Raw genomic sequence first — 20,194 nt, 5'->3', positions numbered from 1 at the left:
CTACGAAGGTGAACGGCGTCTATGAACTGGACATGACGAGTCAACCGTCACATGGATACGAGCTAGCTGCGGCATGTCACTCTGAGGATTTGGGTGAGCCAGTACTTAAGGTTCTTTCAAGGGATCAAGAAGCTGCTAATCTGTGTGAAATGAAGTCATCCCAGGAGTTGTGGCATCGTAGACTTTCACATCTAAACAGACGGAGTATGGATTTACTAAAAAAAGGTATGGCTAGTGGAATTGATTACACTAATGATAAACATATTCCCTGCGTAGCATGTCTTGAAGGGAAACAAAGTCGATTACCATTCCCCAAAAGGTCTTATACCAGAGCTACTGAGAAACTTGGTCTGATTCATTCTGATTTAATGGGACCTATGCCAGTTTCATCATTCAGTGGTAGTAGATATCTCTTGACTTTCATTGATGATTATTCTAGAATGACTTTTGGATATTTTATTAAAAGTAAAGATGAAGTATTGTCTGTATTTAAAACCTTTAAGAGTTTTGTTGAGAATCAAACTGATTTGAAAATAAAAGCGATTCGTTCAGATAATGGCACTGAATATGTGAATAAACAGTTCCAGATGTTTCTGAAAGAGCACGGCATCCAGCATCAGACAACCATACCATATTGTGCAGCCCAGAATGGAGTCGCAGAACGCGCCAACCGCACGGTTATGCAGGCAGGACGCTGCATGCTGCAGGATGCTGGAATGGACCCGAGGTTCTGGGCCGAGGCATTGAATACAGCAATATACATTAAGAATAAGTCACCAAGTAAGGCGGTAAGAGGGACCACACCTGAAGAGCTATGGTCAGGTAATAAAGTCAATTTATCTAATTTGAGAGTATTTGGCTGTGTCGCCTATGCAATGATTCCTAGTGAAAAACGTAAGAAATTAGATGCAAAAAGCAAAATGTATGTATTTGTGGGATATTGCGATGGATCAAAAGGATATAGACTAATTGACCCTGAAAACCCGTCTAAATGTATTAAGTCTCGAGATGTACAGTTCTTTGAAGATAAAATGTATAAAGATATAAAACTGAATCAGCAAAATTCTACTACAGATGGCCAGTTACATTTAATTAGTGATGGCATAGATAATACTATTAGAAATGCAGATCCTTTAACTGCAGATCCTTTGTCAGCTGATCCTATTATTGACAACATTACCTGCTGGAAAGAAAGCTGTAAATTGTTAAATGGATTTTCAAAAAGAAACTTGGATTGGAAGGTCAGTTACTTCGTTACAAAGCTAGATTAGTAGCTAAGGGATTTACCCAGGAATATGGTGTAGACTACAATGAGACCTACTCCCCTGTGGTAAGGTACTCAACCATACGTATTTTACTTGCCCTGGCAGTCAACTTAGACATGAATGTTGATCACATGGATGTGAAGACAGCCTTCCTCAATGGTGATTTAAAGGAGACTGTGTATATGGAACAGCCAGATGGGTATAAAGTCAAAGGTAAAGAAAACTATGTATTTAAACTGAACAAAGCAGTATATGGACTGAAACAGGCATCAAAGGCCTGGTATGACAAAATTGATAATGCCCTGAAGGTCCTCAAGTTCAGAAAATCACTCAGCGAGCCCTGTGTTTACATAAAATCGGATGATAGTGGTAATCTTATTATATTAGCATTATATGTTGATGACATTCTGATTTTCAGTAAAGACACACCAGAGAAGAAAAAGCTGAAGGAAGAACTAATGAGAATATTTGAAATGAAGGATCTTGGTCGTGCTACACATGTATTGGGCATGAGATTGACTCAAGATAAAAATAAAATTACTCTTGATCAGAAAAATTACATACAGAAAGTGTTAGAACAATTTAATATGGCAGACTGCAAGCCTGTGAACACACCTTTAGAGACCGGCTTGAAATTTGAAAAGGGAGAACAGACTGATCCTGACTCTAAGTTCAGAAGCCTGATTGGATGCATTATGTATTTAGCGGTGTGCACAAGACCAGATATTGCCCATGCAGCAAGCCTATTAAGCCAGTTCAACAACTGTTATTCTGAAACGCACTGGAAAGCGGCGAAGCGTGTTCTTCGATATTTAAAAGGAACTATGGATTATTCCTTGCAATATGAGAAATCAACGTTATCTGTTACAGGGTATGTAGATGCAGATTGGGCGTCTAACCCGCTGGACCGACGTTCATATACAGGTTATGTGTTCAAGATAAGCAACTCGGCTGTGTCATGGGAGAGTCGTAAGCAAAGAACCATTGCCTTATCTTCAACCGAATCAGAGTACATGGGGTTATGCGAAGGAGCGAAAGAAGCTGCATTCATAAGGACCTTTTTACATGAATGCTTAGGTAAATACTTACCCATTACTCTATACAATGATAGTCAGTCGGCGCAGAAGATTTGTAACAGCCAAATTAACCATAGTAGAAGTAAACATATAGACATTCGACATCATTATGTGCGGCAAGTCGTAAGTGATAAAATTATTAACTTAGAATACTTGTCTACTGATCAAATGCCTGCGGATGTTTTGACAAAGCCTCTAGGCAAAGACAAACATTTTAATTGTGTTTATAATCTTGGTTTAAACTGTTCGGTTTAAGGGCAGGTGTTAGAACATATAAACCAAACAGGTTTTAAACCCAATGTTCCTTAGCTGGAAGCTATTTTATTTTGTCTGTGGTTCTTTATTTTGTCAGTTTGCAAACAAATGAATACACGTATCGTTTTGCTGTCTGCGACAATATAATGTTTTACTCTATTCAATCCTGGTAGAATTCCACTCCAAACCCAATAGGTTATGGGCCCATGTTATTCATGCTTACGTGGTCATTGCAAGAGTGAGAGAGATAGTAATATGACCTCGGTCGTCAATTCAGACGGATAGTATACTTGTAGTTAAGAGGTGGATTATTAGAAGAGGTATAATATAAACAGCTGAAGTACAGTAAGCTGCGAAATAGCATGGAGAAATTATGAATTAATTATATTACACAATATTGCAATCTGTGAGTCAATTTTAAGCAGCGGGCATACAACGCACTGCGCGTGCAATACAATAAAGCGTTTAGAGTGCTGTTCGAGCTGCCGCGTTACTGCAGTGCGTCAACTATGTTTGCCGAGGCGCACACTGATAGTTTCGACGCAATAGTTAGAAAGCGGTGTGCGTCATTACTAAAACATCTTAGGAACCACTATCATGTACTTAGCGTAAAACCTTTTATTTATTTATTTATTTTATTTTATTTATTGTTCAGAACCTGAAGGTTCATATATGTAAACATAAACATGTAAACATCAAAAGATACAGAAACGTTAACTTATAATTTCGATTTCGCTCGAAAAACCGTTATTTTTAAACCGGTTTTTTATGAGAACAGTTCTTGTCAAATTAACCGGTTTAGAACAATAAAAACCGGTTCCTTCCTATGTCGGTGTCTAAGGGCACACCACCAGGCCGACCGGCCGTTGTGTCGCTCGTGTAATAAACCGGTCTTTTTAGGTTACAATAAAGTTCTTAAAACGTTCGCGTTCTTATTAAAGTTTGGAGGAAAACTGAAATAAAATATAAATAAATAAATAAATAAATATAGTTTATTTACCAAAAATTTTACAAGATTTCCTTAACCTATGACTGCCACACTAGGCTATGCCTGTGTTGTGGAGTCAGATTGAAAACAATACTAATTTGAATTACATCCTACGCTGAAGTTTTGGTTTTATAATAGGTTACTAATAGTAAAACATTTTTGATAATAATAACAATAATTTTGATAATAATTTAGGTAGAGTAAAATTATTACACGAATTTATATTATTAACCGTTGTAGACAGCAATTGTGTGTGTGTGAAATAAACCGGTACTTACCGGTATTTTAAAAACCGATTCCGACCCTTGCAAACAGTATTGTAAACGTGCTAGCGATGGCGCAGCGCCGCCGTTCGCCGCACCGCGCCGCTTTTTAATTAGTGTTTATTTTTGTTTGTTGTTATAGGTATCACAGATTTATAAGTTTTGCTATGCGATGTACTTACTAACACTAATATGGATTGTATTATTCAAAGTAAAAATAATGCATTGAATTAAATTGAATACCTCTGCAGTCAAGCTAGTCGGATTCTGAACGGTAAGGTTTTAGGATATCCTCTTAAGGCCCAACTATAGAAATGAAAAATCCAAAATTTGCCACTGGAATTTGAACCTATAGTGCACGGAATACAGTAAATTTTATTTTGTTTGAAAATTGCACGAAACAAAACAAATGCAACTCTGTCCTAATTGAATATGATTTAAATTTCATCGAACTGAATAAGTCCTATAGGTAGGACCTTGGGCCTTACGAGGATATAACATAGCGCATGAATTTATACACTTACCCTGAGATAATACGTGACTACTCCTGAACCAGGAGAGAGGGAAGTCTTGATGTACGGCAACACGCTCAGTCCATTCTCCACTGCTTTCTTTGCGAGCATACCTGGAGCAAGAACAAATAGATATTTAACCTAATTTGCTACTGGAACCTTAACCTAATTTACTACTGAGACTATTATCAATGAAAGTTAGTTGTTGTCAAAAGTATTAGGGCAAACTGTATAATTAATTATACACGATGTTTTACGAGGAACCCGAAAGATATAGATATAGATAGAGTGTATTCCTGGTCATATTTAAAGGCTAAAATGTCCCATAAACTTTCTGGAATTTGCCTAGATTCAGAGTTAATGAAAATTGTAAAAATAAAAGGATTTTTATTGTTACTTAGTGCTAAACGCCTTTTAAATCTCGACGTCTAAATATCCTCATTGGTAAATAAAATAACCGGCCAAGAGCATGTCGGGCCACGCTCAGTGTAGGGTTCCGTAGTTACTCTCCCGTCACAATAAGCTAAACTGGAGCTTAAAGTGTAGTAAATGGTACCTTTCACCCGAGTTAAACAAATAGGCAAATTTGCATAATCAGTACCTAATTAAAGTAAGTCTTTTTACTATGAAGGGAAAACTTTTTGCGATAACTCAAAAACAGCTAAACTGATCATGTCCGCTATAGTTTTCATTTAATGTATTTCTTAAGCTCTACTTCCACGATTTTTTTCATATTTTTTGGACCTATGGTTCAAAAGTTAGAGGGGGGGGGACACATTTTTTTTTTCTTTCGGAGCGATTATCTCCGAATATATTCACTTTATCAAAAAATGTTTCTTGAAAACCCCTATTAGTTTTGAAAGACCTTTCCAATGATACCCCACACTCTAGGGTTGAAGCGAAAAAAAAAATTCACCCCCACTTTACGTGTAGGGGAGGTACCCAAAAAAAAATTAAATTTTTAGATTTTATTGTACGACTTTGTCGGCTTTATTGATTTATATATCCATGCCAAATTTCAGCTTTCTAGCACTAACGACCACGGAGCAAAGCCTCGGACAGACAGACAGACAGACAGACAGACAGACAGACAGACAGACGGACATGGCGAAACTATAAGGGTTCCGTTTTATGCCATTTGGCTACGGAACCCTAAAAAGACAAATAACACTTTGCAAAAACAAAGTTTAAGGAAACAATATAAAAAAATAATTTTCTCAATCTTGCTATGAAATGATGACATGACTTACGTCAAATTAGGTCCGGAAATACTACATATCAGGTGCGATGAGTGAAGATGATATGTAAAGGAATTTCATACAGCCTTACACACCTAGGACTGTAAAGCAACCTTCTTTTGTTTTTTAACGTCATATTGTGACACAACGTCTTGGCATTCAACCATCAACAAATATTATTTTTCCGTTAGCTTGGTACGGTGATCTGTTGTGCATATTCGTTGCTAAGCAACGGCGGTGGCGCATGGCGCAGGCGCGCGGACTTGCGCGTAAGGCACCGCCGCTGGTAGAGTGGCGAGCCGAGTAGTTCACCACAAAACAAATTGACTACAATTTTTTATTTTAATTGCAAGTTTGAGATAAGCACTATACAAATCTCGGCAAGAAACGGGGTTGCCGGCCATATCTACTATACTATCTCTATCCGTCTATATCTACTTGGCCTGCAACCCTACGTTTCCCGGCCTCTATAGTAATGTACTATTTATGTCACAGGTCAACTAATAACATTTGATGTTTATACATTCAAAAAACGAAAAAAAAATACAAATTAAAAATGTTTTATGTGTGTAAAATGTATTAAAAATGTCATACGGCATTTTTTACTCCTTGTGGCCTCAGAAATACGTAGTTAAAATCTTTCGGGTTTCTCGTGATACACCACACATTGTGGGCTCGAATAATACGATGTATTCTTGACCGCATTTAGAGACTAAAATGTCATACAAAGTTTTCTGAAATCGATCTTGATTAAGAGATAATTGACAATTCTTGTAACTATTTGTTTCTATAATAACTCAGTAAAAAACTGTTGTGTTTTCATTGAAAACTGGCAGCGTTGCAGACTTTCGCTGCTACTATGTGACTTGGTTTAGACATACATACATTAAAGTTTTAAATGAAACTCGTAATTTTTTTCTGTGAATAAATAAAAAAAATACTTATTCGTTGTAATGTTTTTTTCGCCAAGATGTAAAGGGAAATAACGTTGTCGTGTGCAGAAAAGACATACACACACATTTTTTTGCCGTATTTGACCAAAAGTCATATAACATTTTTTGCTCCTCATGACCTCGAGAATGCGTGGTTAAAATCTGTCTAGTTACTCGAGCCCACGGTGTACATATCAAACGTACAGTCAGCGTCAAATACTTCGTAGCAACCAAAGTAGCCAAATAGTTCGGTACACCATATATTTAGTATGGTGTACCGAACTATTTGGCCACTTTGACTGCTACGAAGTATTTGACGCTGACTGTACAATGTAACTTGATGCGGATAAAATGAGCATAAATTAAATGTCAATAATGGTGTCAGATATGTAAACAATGGCCGCTATGATCACGGATCCGTGTCAGATGGTGTACGTATGTATGTCTGTCTGTACCTGCGCCCAGCATGAAGCTCGGGTTAGACGTAGACAGGAGGCGATGGCCGCGTAGATCACGGACTCGTGTCAGATGGTGTACGTATGTATGTCTGTCTGTACCAGCGCCCAGAATTCCACTCAGGTTGGAGGTGTTGATGCAGGTGATAGCCGTTATGATCACGGATCCGTGTAGGATGGTGTACGTATTTATGTCTGTCTGTACCAGCGCCCAGCATTACACTCAGGTTGGAGGTGTTAATGCAGGTAATAGCCGTTATGATGACGGATCCGTGTAGGATATTGTACGTATGTCTGTCTGTACCTGCGCCCAGCATGACGCTCGGGTTGGAGGTGTTAGTGCAGGTGATAGCTATGGCCACCGATCCGTGTCGGATCGTGTATGTTTGTATGTATGTCTGTACCTGCGCCCAGCATGAAGCTCGGGTTGGAGGTGTTGGTGTAGGTGATAGCCGTTATGATCACGGATCCGTGTCGAATGGTGTACGTGTGTATGTATGTCTCTACCTGCGCCCAGCATGACACTCGGGTTGGACGTGTTGGTGCAGGACGTGATGGCCGCTATGATAACGGATCCGTGTCGGATCGTGTACGTGGCTCCGTCGGAGTACGTGAAGCTCGCTGACGTGTCGAGTTGCGCCGGGCTCAGGCCGTAACCTTTGAAACCGACCTGGAAATAAAATCTTCATTTATATGAGGTGATTTTTAAACGCGATTGCCAAAGGAGGGTCATGTTTTCGTGCGTATTGTATGCAGTGTTGGCCGAAACGTTAATTCAATTGACAATCAACCATTACAAATTGAACCGTAAACTATAACCGTCCGTTACGGTTTCATTTTGACGACCGGTTTGGCCTAGTGGGTAGTGACCCTGCCTACGAAGCTGATGGTCCCGGGTTCAAATCCTGGTAAGGGCATTTATTCGTGTGGTGAGCATGGATGTTTGTTCCTGAGTCATGGGTGTTTTCTATGTATTTAAGTATTTATAAATATTTATATATTATATATATAGTTGTCTAAGTAGCCTCAACACAAGCCTTATTGAGCTTACTGTGGGACTTAGTCAATTTTTGTAATAATTTCCTATAATATTTATTTATTTAATAGTCAATTGGAATTAACTTTCCTCCAACACTGATTGTATGTATACATGAATATAATTGTAATTCATTAGTAGTCAATAACTACGTCGGAATCAGTTTTGAGCAATTTAAGTCACAATCAAAAATAAGTTTTCGTCAAAAAATTCATTTTTGGTAGAAGCTTTTATCGCTGACTGTACATTTCTTTCCACAGGCAACTAATACTCATCGAGACAATTCTAAAAACCCCAAACACAATTAGGTTGCGTTGTTTTATCACAAAGTTCCTATGGCCACCTCCTGTCTGTATCATCAGATCTGCTCGATGGTACCATAATATTGTATTGTCACCCGACTTACATATGTATGCAAATTTTCAGCTTCATCGGAAACCGGGAAGTGGGTCAAATTTAACTTACAAGATTTGACCCGTATACAAACATACATATACATTGCAAGTTAAATAAATGCTTGTAACAAGTCTTTTTTATTTGCCTTCGTATCAAATTCCTTGTCTGTATCATAGAATTTGACTTCTGTACTATCTCATTATTCGTCATAGTTAAACAAGCTATTATATTAAAATTAAAAAAAAACCCTTACGAAATCAAAACATCCATTTATGCCAAAAATGCATTGCATCATTTTGGAAAAGAGCTAATATACTCTTCAAACCGCTGGATTTTTATCAAATATAGCTAACACCACCGCAAGAAAACTGGCATTGACCTAAACCGCATCGAAATCGGTCCATCCACATATTTAGGCCAAGCCACATATTTTGACTAAGGTGTAGTTTGTGAAGTTAGATCTTGTAGAGTTACTGATAACTTTTGACAGTGCGAGCCTTATGGTTTCGTCTTGGCAACATTCTACATGAAAATATTGGGATTGACTTTTACTTTGTGCGTATAACATTAAATAATATTAGGTAAAAATTCAAAAAATTATTCTGCAAGTAGGCCTCAAGGGCTCTTTTACAAGTCAGTACAACATTATAGTAACATCATATAGTGAAAAATACATAACAACATTTATAAATACAACAGCCAATACCTGGGTAAACATTACATTATAATAATCTTAAAATAAATAATTACTACAATACAATAGAGATGTATAGTCTCTATGGTTAAAAACACATTAGATCTGGAGATGTAAAAGGTCCCCAATGTCAGAGTACTAATACTAATAAAATTTGGAGGTGTAAAGTCTCTCCAAGTTCAAAATATTTACTAAAATTTGTGTAAAAATGTATACTAAATAAATAAACCGCGTCTGTACTGTTAAACTAGCAGTCTCATAAACTTTTTTTTTTTTATACTACGTCGGTGGCAAACAAGCATACGGCCTGCCTGATGGTAAGCAGTATCCGTAGCCTATGTACGCCTGCAACTCCAGAGGAGTTACATGCGCGTTGCCGACCCTAACCCCCTCCCACCCTCGTTGAGCTCTGGCAACCTTACTCACCGGCAGGAACACAACACTATGAGTAGGGTCTAGTGTTATTTGGCTGCGGTACCTCCACCTTACAGAAAGTAAGGTGGAGGTACTTCCCCAGTTGGGCTCTAACTTTTATTTACATGAGTGAAGCGCTGGTAGCCTAGCGGTAAGACCGTGCGACTTGCAATCCGGAGGTCACGGGTTCAAACCCCGGCTCGTACCAATGAGTTTTCGGAACTTATGTACGAAATATGTGACGTTATCTATGAAAAGGGACCTTATTGTCGATGGCGCTTCCGCCGTCATAAACGATGCTCCGATACAAACAGAACGCTGCGCGACGCAGTGTGGCGTAAGCGCCATCGACAATAAGGTCCCTTTTCATAGATAATGCCACATATTTCATATTTACCAGTCGCTTTTCGGTGAAGGAAAACATCGTGAGGAAACCGGAGTAATCCCAATCCCAATAAGTCCTAGTTTACCCTCTGGGTTGAAAGGTCTGATCGCAGTCGCTTTCGTAAAAACTAGTGCCTACGCCAATTCTCGGGATAAGTTGCCAAGCGGACCCTAGGCTCCCATGAGCCGTGGCAAAATGCCGGGACAACGCGAGGAAGAAGAGAGTTATTGACGTGGGTCCTTGCGTTTCGATCTCTTTTTTACATAAATATGTCTTAACTTAATAAATTTTCGATATTGAGTACTTTTATTCGCCTAGCCTAACGGGCGAGGCTCAGCCGGCTCCTAAGACTGCAATGTCACCAAAATTACGTGTGCTGAATTGTAGCTCAACATTTTACTAAACAATAAATGAAAACTTGTTAAAACCACTAAACTTGTAAACAATAGCAAAATTAACAGATTGTATACCTACAAGGTATATCTGGGGGCACGGCCGTGCCCCCGCCAAGACCAGACAAAAGGCAAAAGCCAGTGCCTATCTTTATCGGCACGTTTCGTCGTATTTTTGAGCTCTCGTAGTTTCGGTTTGAATAACGCTAGAGAGCTGGATTTTTTAAGATACTATGTAGTCGGTAGACTTAGTAACCGGTTACAAAACTCCGGTTACATACGCGGCCGAAGGGATTAAAAATACCAAGTTTTATTAGGCTACCAATAATTGGTATAATTATTATACTTTAGATTTTATAGTTACCCTAAATTTCACTGTCCGGTCCATATGAATTCCGTGTCATAGAAAAGATAGACTACTTCCTGAAGTCTTAGAAGGCTGAAATTTGGCATGTAAAGTCGTGTCTATATGCAAACATATTTGGTTACCAGAAATCTGTAATTTTCACCCTGCAACTCCTTGAAATGGGGGTACAAAAATACCTACAAACCTGAAAACATACGTTCCTGATGTCCTAGAACCTTCGTGCAATTTTGTGTGGTAGCAGTAATTGGAATGCTAATAAGAATGCTAATAGTATTGCCACTGTTTCTTAAAGATAAAGATACAGATGAAGGAGAAGCTGTACTGTTTGACCGAGATGATGGCTTTATAGTGTTAGAGCTTGTAAACTTAGGACTCATATAGTTAAAGAGTTAGGATTATTGGAGTAAAAGTCTTGGTATTAAGAGATCTGATGACTTTTTAGTGTGAAAGTGTGTGTATTAGTTTTGGCAACACTTTACATGAAATGTCCTTGTGGGATCTTATTGACATCTGTATATCACATACATACATACATACAATCACGCCTATTTCCCGAAGGGGTAGGCAGAGACCACGGATTTCCACTTGCTACGATCCTGACATACCTCTTTCGCTTCCTTCACTTTCATGACATTCCTCATACACGCTCGTCGGTTTAGGGTGCTCTTTATCACACCAACAAAATAGTAAAATAATAACTAGCAACCACGTAACAAAGCAAAACTATGCAAAATATACATTAACAGGTCTACTAGGTACTTCAAAAATAAAACTACTAAAACTATTAAACCTAACTAAAAAAAACAATAATAGTTATTTGTTTTACAAGGGGGCACAGTAGTAAAATATATTTTTGGTTGCTTTTATCGCTGACTGTACTTTTCTTCCCTTGCAACTAATAATCATCAAGACAATTCTAAAAACCCAAACACAATTATAGTCTGTATCTTTAGGTATTTAAAAAAAGGTAAACAAAATCTACCCTCAAATGGCTCCTTAAGGCAGTTGAGGGTAGATGAAAACATTACATGATCAAATAATGTAGGTTTAAAGTCAGGTCGTTCAGTGACAGATCCAGGCGGTTTTGTATTTGGTTGGTTAACCAATAAATATTAAAACTACCCGAAAATTTACAAATTGTTTGTTTACCTTTTTAGGGTTCCGTAGCCAAATGGCATAAAACGGAACCCTTATAGTTTCGCCATGTCCGTCTGTCTGTCTGTCTGTCTGTCTGTCTGTCTGTCTATCTGTCTGTCTGTCTGTCTGTCCGAGGCTTTGCTCCGTGGTCGTTAGTGCTAGAAAGCTGAAATTTGGCATGGATATATAAATCAATAAAGCCAAGAAAGTCGTACAATAAAATCTAAAAATTTAATTTTTTTTAGGGTACCTCCCCTACAGGTAAAGTGGGGATGAAATTTTTTTTTCGCTTCAACCCTAGAGTGTGGGGTATCGTTGGAAAGGTCTTACAAAACTAATAGGGGTTTTCAAGAAACATTTTTTGATAAAGTGAATATATTCGGAGATAATCGCTCCGAAAGAAAAAAAAAATGTGTCCCCCCCCCCTCTAACTTTTGAACCATAGGTCCAAAAAATATGAAAAAAATCGTGAAAGTAGAGCTTAAGAAAGACATTAAATGAAAACTATAGCGGATATGATCAGTTTAGCTGTTTTTGAGTTATCGCAAAAAGTTTTCCCTTCATAGTAAAAAGACTTATTTTAATTAGGTACTGATTATGCAAATTTGCCTATTTGTTTAACTCAGGTGAAAAGTACCGTTTCATCCCTTGGTTAACAATTTACTATACTTTAAGCTCCAGTTTAGCTTATTGTGACGGAAGAGTAACTACGGAACCCTACACTGAGCGTGGCCCGACATGCTCTTGGCCGGTTTTATTTTAAATACCTAAAGATACAGACTATAGGTTGCGTTGGTTTATCAGAGTTCCTATGGCCACCACCTGTCTCCATCATCAGATCAGCTCGATGATACCATAATATTGCATTGCCACCCTTACATATGTATGCAAAGTTTCAGCTCATTCGGAAATCGGGAAGCTGGTCAAATTTAGCTTCCAAGATCTGACCCACACTAGGGTCAAATTTTGGAAGCTAAATTTGACCTACTTCTCGATTTCCGGATGAGCTGAAATTTTGCATACATACTAACAAACCAACTAACATACTAACAGGGAAAGTTAAATAAAAGCTTATAAAAACATCCGATAACATTAAACTATAAAACGTGCATACACAAAACATTTGCTTCCTCCCTCGGTAAGTACAAAGTGCAAACGTCACGTCCATGCGTACACTTGACACAATTAATACGGGAAAATATCGCTGACTGTACAGCCGTCGCGACGTGAGACCTTGATGATGAGGCATTTTTGAAGACTAGTGATTTCCCGTGGCGTTGCCTTATGTTTACTTTTTTTAATAATTTATCTTATTTATTCATTAGACTGAGGTATAAATTGGTAGTAGGTTTTGTTTGTTTTGTTTGTTTGTAAGCGCTGGTGGCCTAGCGGTAAGAGCGTGCGACTTGCAATCCGGAGGTCGCGGGTTCAAACCCCGGCTCGTACCAATGAGTTTTTCGGAACTTATGTACGAAATATCATTTGATATTTACCAGTCGCTTTTCGGTGAAGGAAAACATCGTGAGGAAACCGGACTAATCCTAACAAGGCCTAGTTTACCCTCTGGGTTGGAAGGTCAGATGGCAGTCGCTCTCGTAAAAACTAGTGTCCGCCAAATCTTGGGATTAGTTGTCAAGCGGACCCCAGGCTCCCATGAGCCGTGGCAAAATGCCGGGACAACGCGAGGAAAAAGAAGTAGGTTTTGTTTGTTTCATGCAAACAATGTTTTTGTAATTTGGATCGTATACATTATAGTAGATATACTTAACTCGTTAGCGTCTATCCTGTAGACATCGCAAAGTAAGGTATGTAAAGCTAATTGTTACGCTGCGGCGGATTTTACAGGCTGGGTTAGTAGATTGTTAAAATGATGTCTTTCACTGATTAAACTTTCACGATTATTCGGACCCGGGTACGTCCTTCTACGTCCAAAAGACAGGTATGGGCACTGTGGATTTCATCTCGCTTTGTGTGGTAGGGCACAGCACAGTGGATGTCATTCCAGATCTAGAGCAGGGGGCCTACCGCGAAAACCGAAATTCTCCGATCTTTCTCTTTTTCTCACACAAATTCCCGCAATTGACGAACTTCGATTTTCGCGGTTATAGCCCAACTGAGGAAGTACCTCCACCTTACAGAAAACCGCAGCCAAATATCACTGGGCCGTATGTTTCTTGACCACAGACGTAGTATAAAAAAAAAAAAAAAAAATTAGTCAGCTCTCAATTTTTTGCCAGTCTTCTCCGAGACCTCGGGGACGACGCCGTCTTCGAAACGTCGGTTGTAAATTTAAAACTTAATATGCGATGATGCCTTTCACCCGAGTTAAACACACACACTTCGAATACGAGGGAATTTTTTTAAACATGACTTAGTATAGCTTTTTATAGCATTTCTTGAGGGTACTTTGAATTAACCATTTAGGTAAAAGTATCTTTATTTATTAAATGGGGAGTTAAATATCAGAATGTAAATTGTATAACAAACCCATTTAAAACTAAATTTCAATTACTTATCGTAAAAAAATGATCTAGTGCAGAAACGTATCACTTTCTGCCCACATTTAGAACAACAATGACCCTCTTTCAGAGCATGTTTTCAGTACTTGAGACTCAAACAATAAAAACAGGATATATATGCACCAGATTCGTTCACTTTTATTGCATTGTCCACAGAAGTGACTTTTTTCTTAAATGTGTTGGACTCATTTATCTTTTTAATTCATTTAATTTCAATATAAGTCAGCTAATTATGATTGCGTATTAATATATTATTTTCGGTAATTTTTTAGTGATTTATTATTAATGTTATATATAACCTACAACACGAATATATATATATATATATATATATATTAAGTACATAAAACAATTTAACTAGGTAATATAATAAATCGTTTATTTGAGACTATTAGCCCGAATAAAAAATAAAAAGCGGCCAAAAAAATGATATTAGAAACCTCAATATCATTTTTAAAGACCTATCCATATATACCCCACACGTATGGGTTTGATGAAAAATTTTTTTTGAGTTTCAGTTCTAAGTATGGGGAACCCCCAAAATTTATTGTTTTTTTTTTCTATTTTTGTGTAAAAATCTTAATGCGGTTCATAGAATACATCTACTTACCAAGTTTGAACAGTATAGCTCTTATAGTTTCGGAAAAAAGTGGCTGTGACATAATCGGACAGACAGACGGACATGACGAATCTATAAGGGTTTCGTTTTTTGCCATTTGGCTACGGAACCCTAAAAATTGCTGAATGGTTAAAGAAACATACCTATAAGTGCTATGGAATAAAATAAGTCATTCACATTGAAAAAAGGTTTTTTTAGTGTTAGAAATATAGGTGACCTTTCGAAAATCTCGATTGTTTCTATGAAATTAAAATAATCTAAAAATGTATGTATATATTTATACAGACAAACATACATACAAAACTACTGTGTATACATAAATAAACACATGCGATATGAGTAAATATTTATTGCTGAGTATATATTGTTTTATATTATAAATGAGATCAAAATAATTTAGTTTACTTTGGACAGTGAGAGAATCGGAAAGTGTCGAAATATTATGAAATGTTGTGTTTTATGATTTGAGGTAAGTCATTAGAGTTACTATATTATAAGTTATCTATGAAGAATATATAATATAAGAAATTAAATCCATTTTGTACCATTTGGCGTTGAAACTCTAGGTCCATGAGGTCCCAGGGCGCACAAATTTTTTGGAGAAACCGCGAAACGTCTGGTTGACGTAACTGGTGACCGAAGAGCTGGCGGCTTCCTCGCACAACGTATCAGTATTGCGATACAACGAGGAAATGCCGCCAGCATCCTTGGTACAATGCCTCAAGGGCCTATTTTAGATATAAGCTAGTTATAGTAATCATCTGTATATATCCATTATGTATATTGTTATTGTATATAAGAATATACACCGTGTTTTTATTGAATTTCGTTAACTTCGGGGTATCGGTAAGTATGTTTAAGAAAACTAAATGGCATAGTTAATTTTCAAAAAAAATATATTTTTTGTTTTTTTTTACTATTTTTATTTTTATAAAAAGTAACTAAATGTTGCATATAGCGTTGTTGTAACACGGGCATTACATTTAACTCAACCAAACAATTGAAAACTGTGACATGTCAATGTCATTTCGAACGTCGATCGTCCGAGATAGTACTTACGTTCAAAATTAATGATTGATTATCTCCGAAATGGAGTTAATTAGAATATCGGTGTCTTTGAGAAAGTTACTTAATTTAAGCTCGGGAATGCACCCTCGAAATTAACGCAAATAAAAAAAAACACGGTGTATTAAGTCCACCTTTTGTACTTTAGTTAGTTTAAAATATTTATATAAAGGTCTTGTCGGTATTCGTACTATTAGCACTCGTAAATCTCGATAATCAACTTATCATAATTTTTCTAACTTTTAAATTTATTTAAAGCTTAATAGCATCGTTCGCAGACGTTTCTGCTTATTCAATATTAATATTTATGGAAATTACGAGTGTCTTAACAAACATCATGGTTAAAAGAAAAATGTTTATTTCAAGAAAAGTACAATTTATAGCCAATAACTTAGCAAAATCTACATGTATAATTGTAGGCTAAGATAAAAAATAATCTAATTTTATATTACAACAGCTTTAACGCTTATAATTTATTTACTATGTATTTACATCTTATACCTTTAAACGAGCAATTCTTGTATATATATACTGTGGCCCTAGTGAAAAAGGGTACAAGTCTCTGGCAGCGCAGGTGTAAAGGGGTGTAAGTTCCACGTAACACTTATGCCCTTATACACCTAAACTGCCAGAGACTTGTACCCTTTTTCACTAGGGCCACAGTATATATATATATATATATATATATATATATATATATATATGCATTTTTAAAAAGTAATTATGTATTTGCGGCACTTGCGATTGAAACTTTCGGTCCTTGGTCGTCCGACACCAAGAAACTAGTAAAAGAAATCTCTACTAAACTAGTCTGGGTGTCTGGCGACCTACGAGCTGGCGCTTTTTTCGCACAAAAACTTAGCCTCACTGTGCAGAGAGGGAACGCGGCCAGTGTCCTGGGAACAATGCCTCAGGCTAATTTAGGCTTAGTTTTTTGATAATATAGCTATTGTAATTGATTATGTAAATATATAATCCCTAATTGAGATTTATTTTATAAATAAGTTATTACCCTTCATTTTCGAGGATACAATAGACAACTTATATTTTTTGCGTGGATATCCATAAGGTCTGATTAAAAAGTGCCGTTTAAGATTTGTTAAACCTAGCTTTCTCTACTTATTATTTAACAAGAATCGGGAATCGAACCTCGACCACTTAGCTAAGCAGTCTTAATGAGTTACCAAACGATCTTTCCTAAATACCGACTCATTAGTTAGGTCATTAACGTTTATATCCTAAAACCCATATCTTTATGACGTGTCGTTAGATGTTATTTTGTTAACGAGATTAAATTGTGGAATGTGTTAATAATAAACGATTCCAGCCCAGAATTTACGACTGGTCTGGCCTTGTGGGTAGTGACCCCGCCTATGAAGCCGATGGTCCTGGGTTCAAATCCTGGTAAGGACATTTATTCGTGTGATGAGCACGGATATTTGTTCCTGAGTCATGGGTGTTTTCTATGTATTTAAGTATTTATAAATATTTATATATTTGTCTAAGTACCCTCAAAACAAGCCTTATCGAGCATACTGTGGGACTTAGTTAATTTCTGTAATAATGTCCTTTAATATTTATTTATTTATTATTTAGCCCATCGCTTTAACCCTATAGCTTAGTTCATTTAAGATGATATCAACTCTCAATAGTCTTTATACTCTAGCGGGTGCTGCTCAGAGATGTGAAAAATAGTTTATAAAACGTATTTAAATACAAAATCGAAATACTTCCTTGACATGCTATTTCAAATACAAAAAATAAAATAATTTTTAAATTTGTATTTAAAATACTAAATACAAAATAGGTATTTTCAAAATACTTCTCAACTAAACTATACTATACATCTGTACCCCTAGTGTAAATTTAGTCGATAGCGAAACGTGACGTACGAGTTTGCGTTAAGTCTCATTTTGTATGGGTTTTTGAACAGCGCGCCAAGCGGGACGTTTTGGAAAGTCAAAAATCTCATACAAAATGACACTTAACGCAAACGCGTACGTAACGTTTCGCTGTCGAAAATATTTACACTAGGGGTACTGAACTAAAAAGTATTACTCGGAATTTCCGAGTTGGAAAGGCTCTCTTTATTCCTTGAAAACCGTGTGTAAATTAGTCCTCTAGAGTGGAAATTTCGAGTTGTCTCCTCATGTTAACCAGCATAGTTTTTAACGGTCAATATTTAAAAGCATTAATTTAGATTTGTTATGTTTTACATGTAGTATATGCCAATCATTGGTGTGGTGAAAACCTCTCGTTTATGTTCTACCAGGGCAGAAAAGTTTGAGGATAACTCATGCCTAGACCGGGCCGGGGCCGGACCGGAGTTTCCAGCGCTTAGTTTTTTCGGAAGGCACCACGTGATCACCGATCAGCCGTCATAGAAAATGACGTGTCGGACTCCTCGGCCCGGACACGGGCCGGTCTAGCCTTGTCAAGTACACAATTCTGCTAGTCTAGAGAATCCTAGCTACTTGTCCGATAGTGGTCGGACTCGTCAGTACGTCTATCAACGGTCTGGAGATACCAAACCGCTTCGCAGATAATAACACCGCAAACTGTGATATAATGTATTTTTAATTACATACAACCGCAGGTAAGATAGGCAATCGTGGTGTGATGATATATATTAGGTAGACAGTTAATATGTATAGCAGTATAGTTTGTTTTTTGACCAAATTAGGTAGTTTTAATTTATTGCAGTCAGTATTAAGGATAACTCACGCTACAACGGTACGGGCCCGGGCCGGGGCACACGACACTTCAGTTTTCTATGGAAATCACGTGATCGCTAGGTCGGTTCACGTTAGTATGGGAAAAATTTAAACTCTACTTAACTAACAACTTGATAAAATAAGCCAAGTTTTGTAACTTTGTCTCAATTACAGAGGGGTTTTCAACCACTTTGAAATTTTTCAACATCGTACGAAATCCGAAAAAAAAAATTTATAATATTCGGATTTTTATTTAAGTAGTTGCTTTGACATTATTTGAAAATGTGATTTAAAAGTTATTGAGTAAAACAATATTTTTATTTCTATTTTTTATGATTTTTTAAAAGTGAAATTCAAAAAAAATTACATTTGAAAAATTAATTATAAAAAATACAAATAAAAATGTATTTCTACTTCCAAACTCATAAATCACATGTTTAAATAGTGTGAAAACAGATACTTAAACAAAAATCTAACAAAATAAATACTTATTTATTTGGATTTCATACAATACTAACTTCCTAACATTTTATACCTCAATCCGAAGGCAATGCCACTTATAAATCATTAGTTTATAAATCCTAGTGGGAATTGTCTCAGGATGTAGGTTGCACTTATAATGTAAAAACCAATATCCTCTTTTCTGTATCATCTGCCTATGTCTGTTTTTTTCCCCAATAAAGAAAAAAAAAAAAAACAAAATGGTTGAGCACCCCCTTGTAGTTGAGATAAAATTACAAAACTTGGTGTATTTTATCAGCATAATAAGTGTAATAAAATAATGAAGTGCCCCGTCGTAGTATCGCCGATCACCTGTCATAGAAAACGAAGCGCCGGAACTCTCGGCCCGGGCCCGGCCGGGTCTAACATGAGTCAAACTTTAAAACAGCTAAATTGGCGAGGAGTTTAATACATAGTTATTTATTTAAGGGAGCCATTTTTTTGTATGTATTATTTATTTATTTACAAAAACAATATACATAATGGATACATACAGATTACTATAACTAGCTTATATCTAAAATAGGCCTCAAGGCATTGTACCCAGGATGCTGGCGGCATTTCTTCTTTGTATCGCAATACTTATACGTTATGCCGCCAGCTCTTCGGTCACCAGTTACGTCAACCAGACGTTTCGTGATATCTCTAAAAAAAACTTGTGCGCGCTAGGACCCCATGGACCTAGAGTTCTTTCATTTTGACATCAAAATGTTGACATTTTGTTATCATTCGCCCGTGCACGCTTGTACCAATACATACACAGACAGGTATGAGCGGAATGTACGCGAAAATTATAAAATGTGCGTTCGAATTGACCTCCAAGTTGTTGTTTACCATTCCTGTTAATATTGCTTTTTCGGAGAAATATCACAAAATAGAAGAATTTTGAAAGTGGAATCTTAAGCTGTACAAGGGTTTTTTTTAATACTACGTCGGTGGCAAACAAGCATACGGCCCGCCTGATGGTAAGC

The 20,194-nt window shown here is 37.0% G+C and overlaps 1 protein-coding gene across 1 annotated transcript in view; it reads right to left on the bottom strand.

Annotated features, from left to right (window-relative positions):
- LOC133532590 (cytoplasmic aconitate hydratase-like) overlaps positions 1-20,194 on the bottom strand; it is a 76,682-nt gene that overhangs the window by 17,911 nt on the left and 38,577 nt on the right. The window contains exons 12-13 of the mRNA XM_061871334.1: positions 7,492-7,654; positions 4,372-4,472 (exon numbers count right to left, since the gene is read on the bottom strand). Coding sequence (XP_061727318.1) covers positions 4,372-4,472; positions 7,492-7,654 — 264 coding nt within the window. The remainder of the gene's footprint in view (positions 1-4,371; positions 4,473-7,491; positions 7,655-20,194) is intronic.

Source organism: Cydia pomonella, chromosome 27, assembly GCF_033807575.1.
Source record: "Cydia pomonella isolate Wapato2018A chromosome 27, ilCydPomo1, whole genome shotgun sequence".
Taxonomy (NCBI): domain Eukaryota; kingdom Metazoa; phylum Arthropoda; class Insecta; order Lepidoptera; family Tortricidae; genus Cydia; species Cydia pomonella.
The sequence above is the reverse complement of the archived record's forward strand: the minus strand, read 5'-3'. Positions and strand labels throughout refer to the sequence as shown.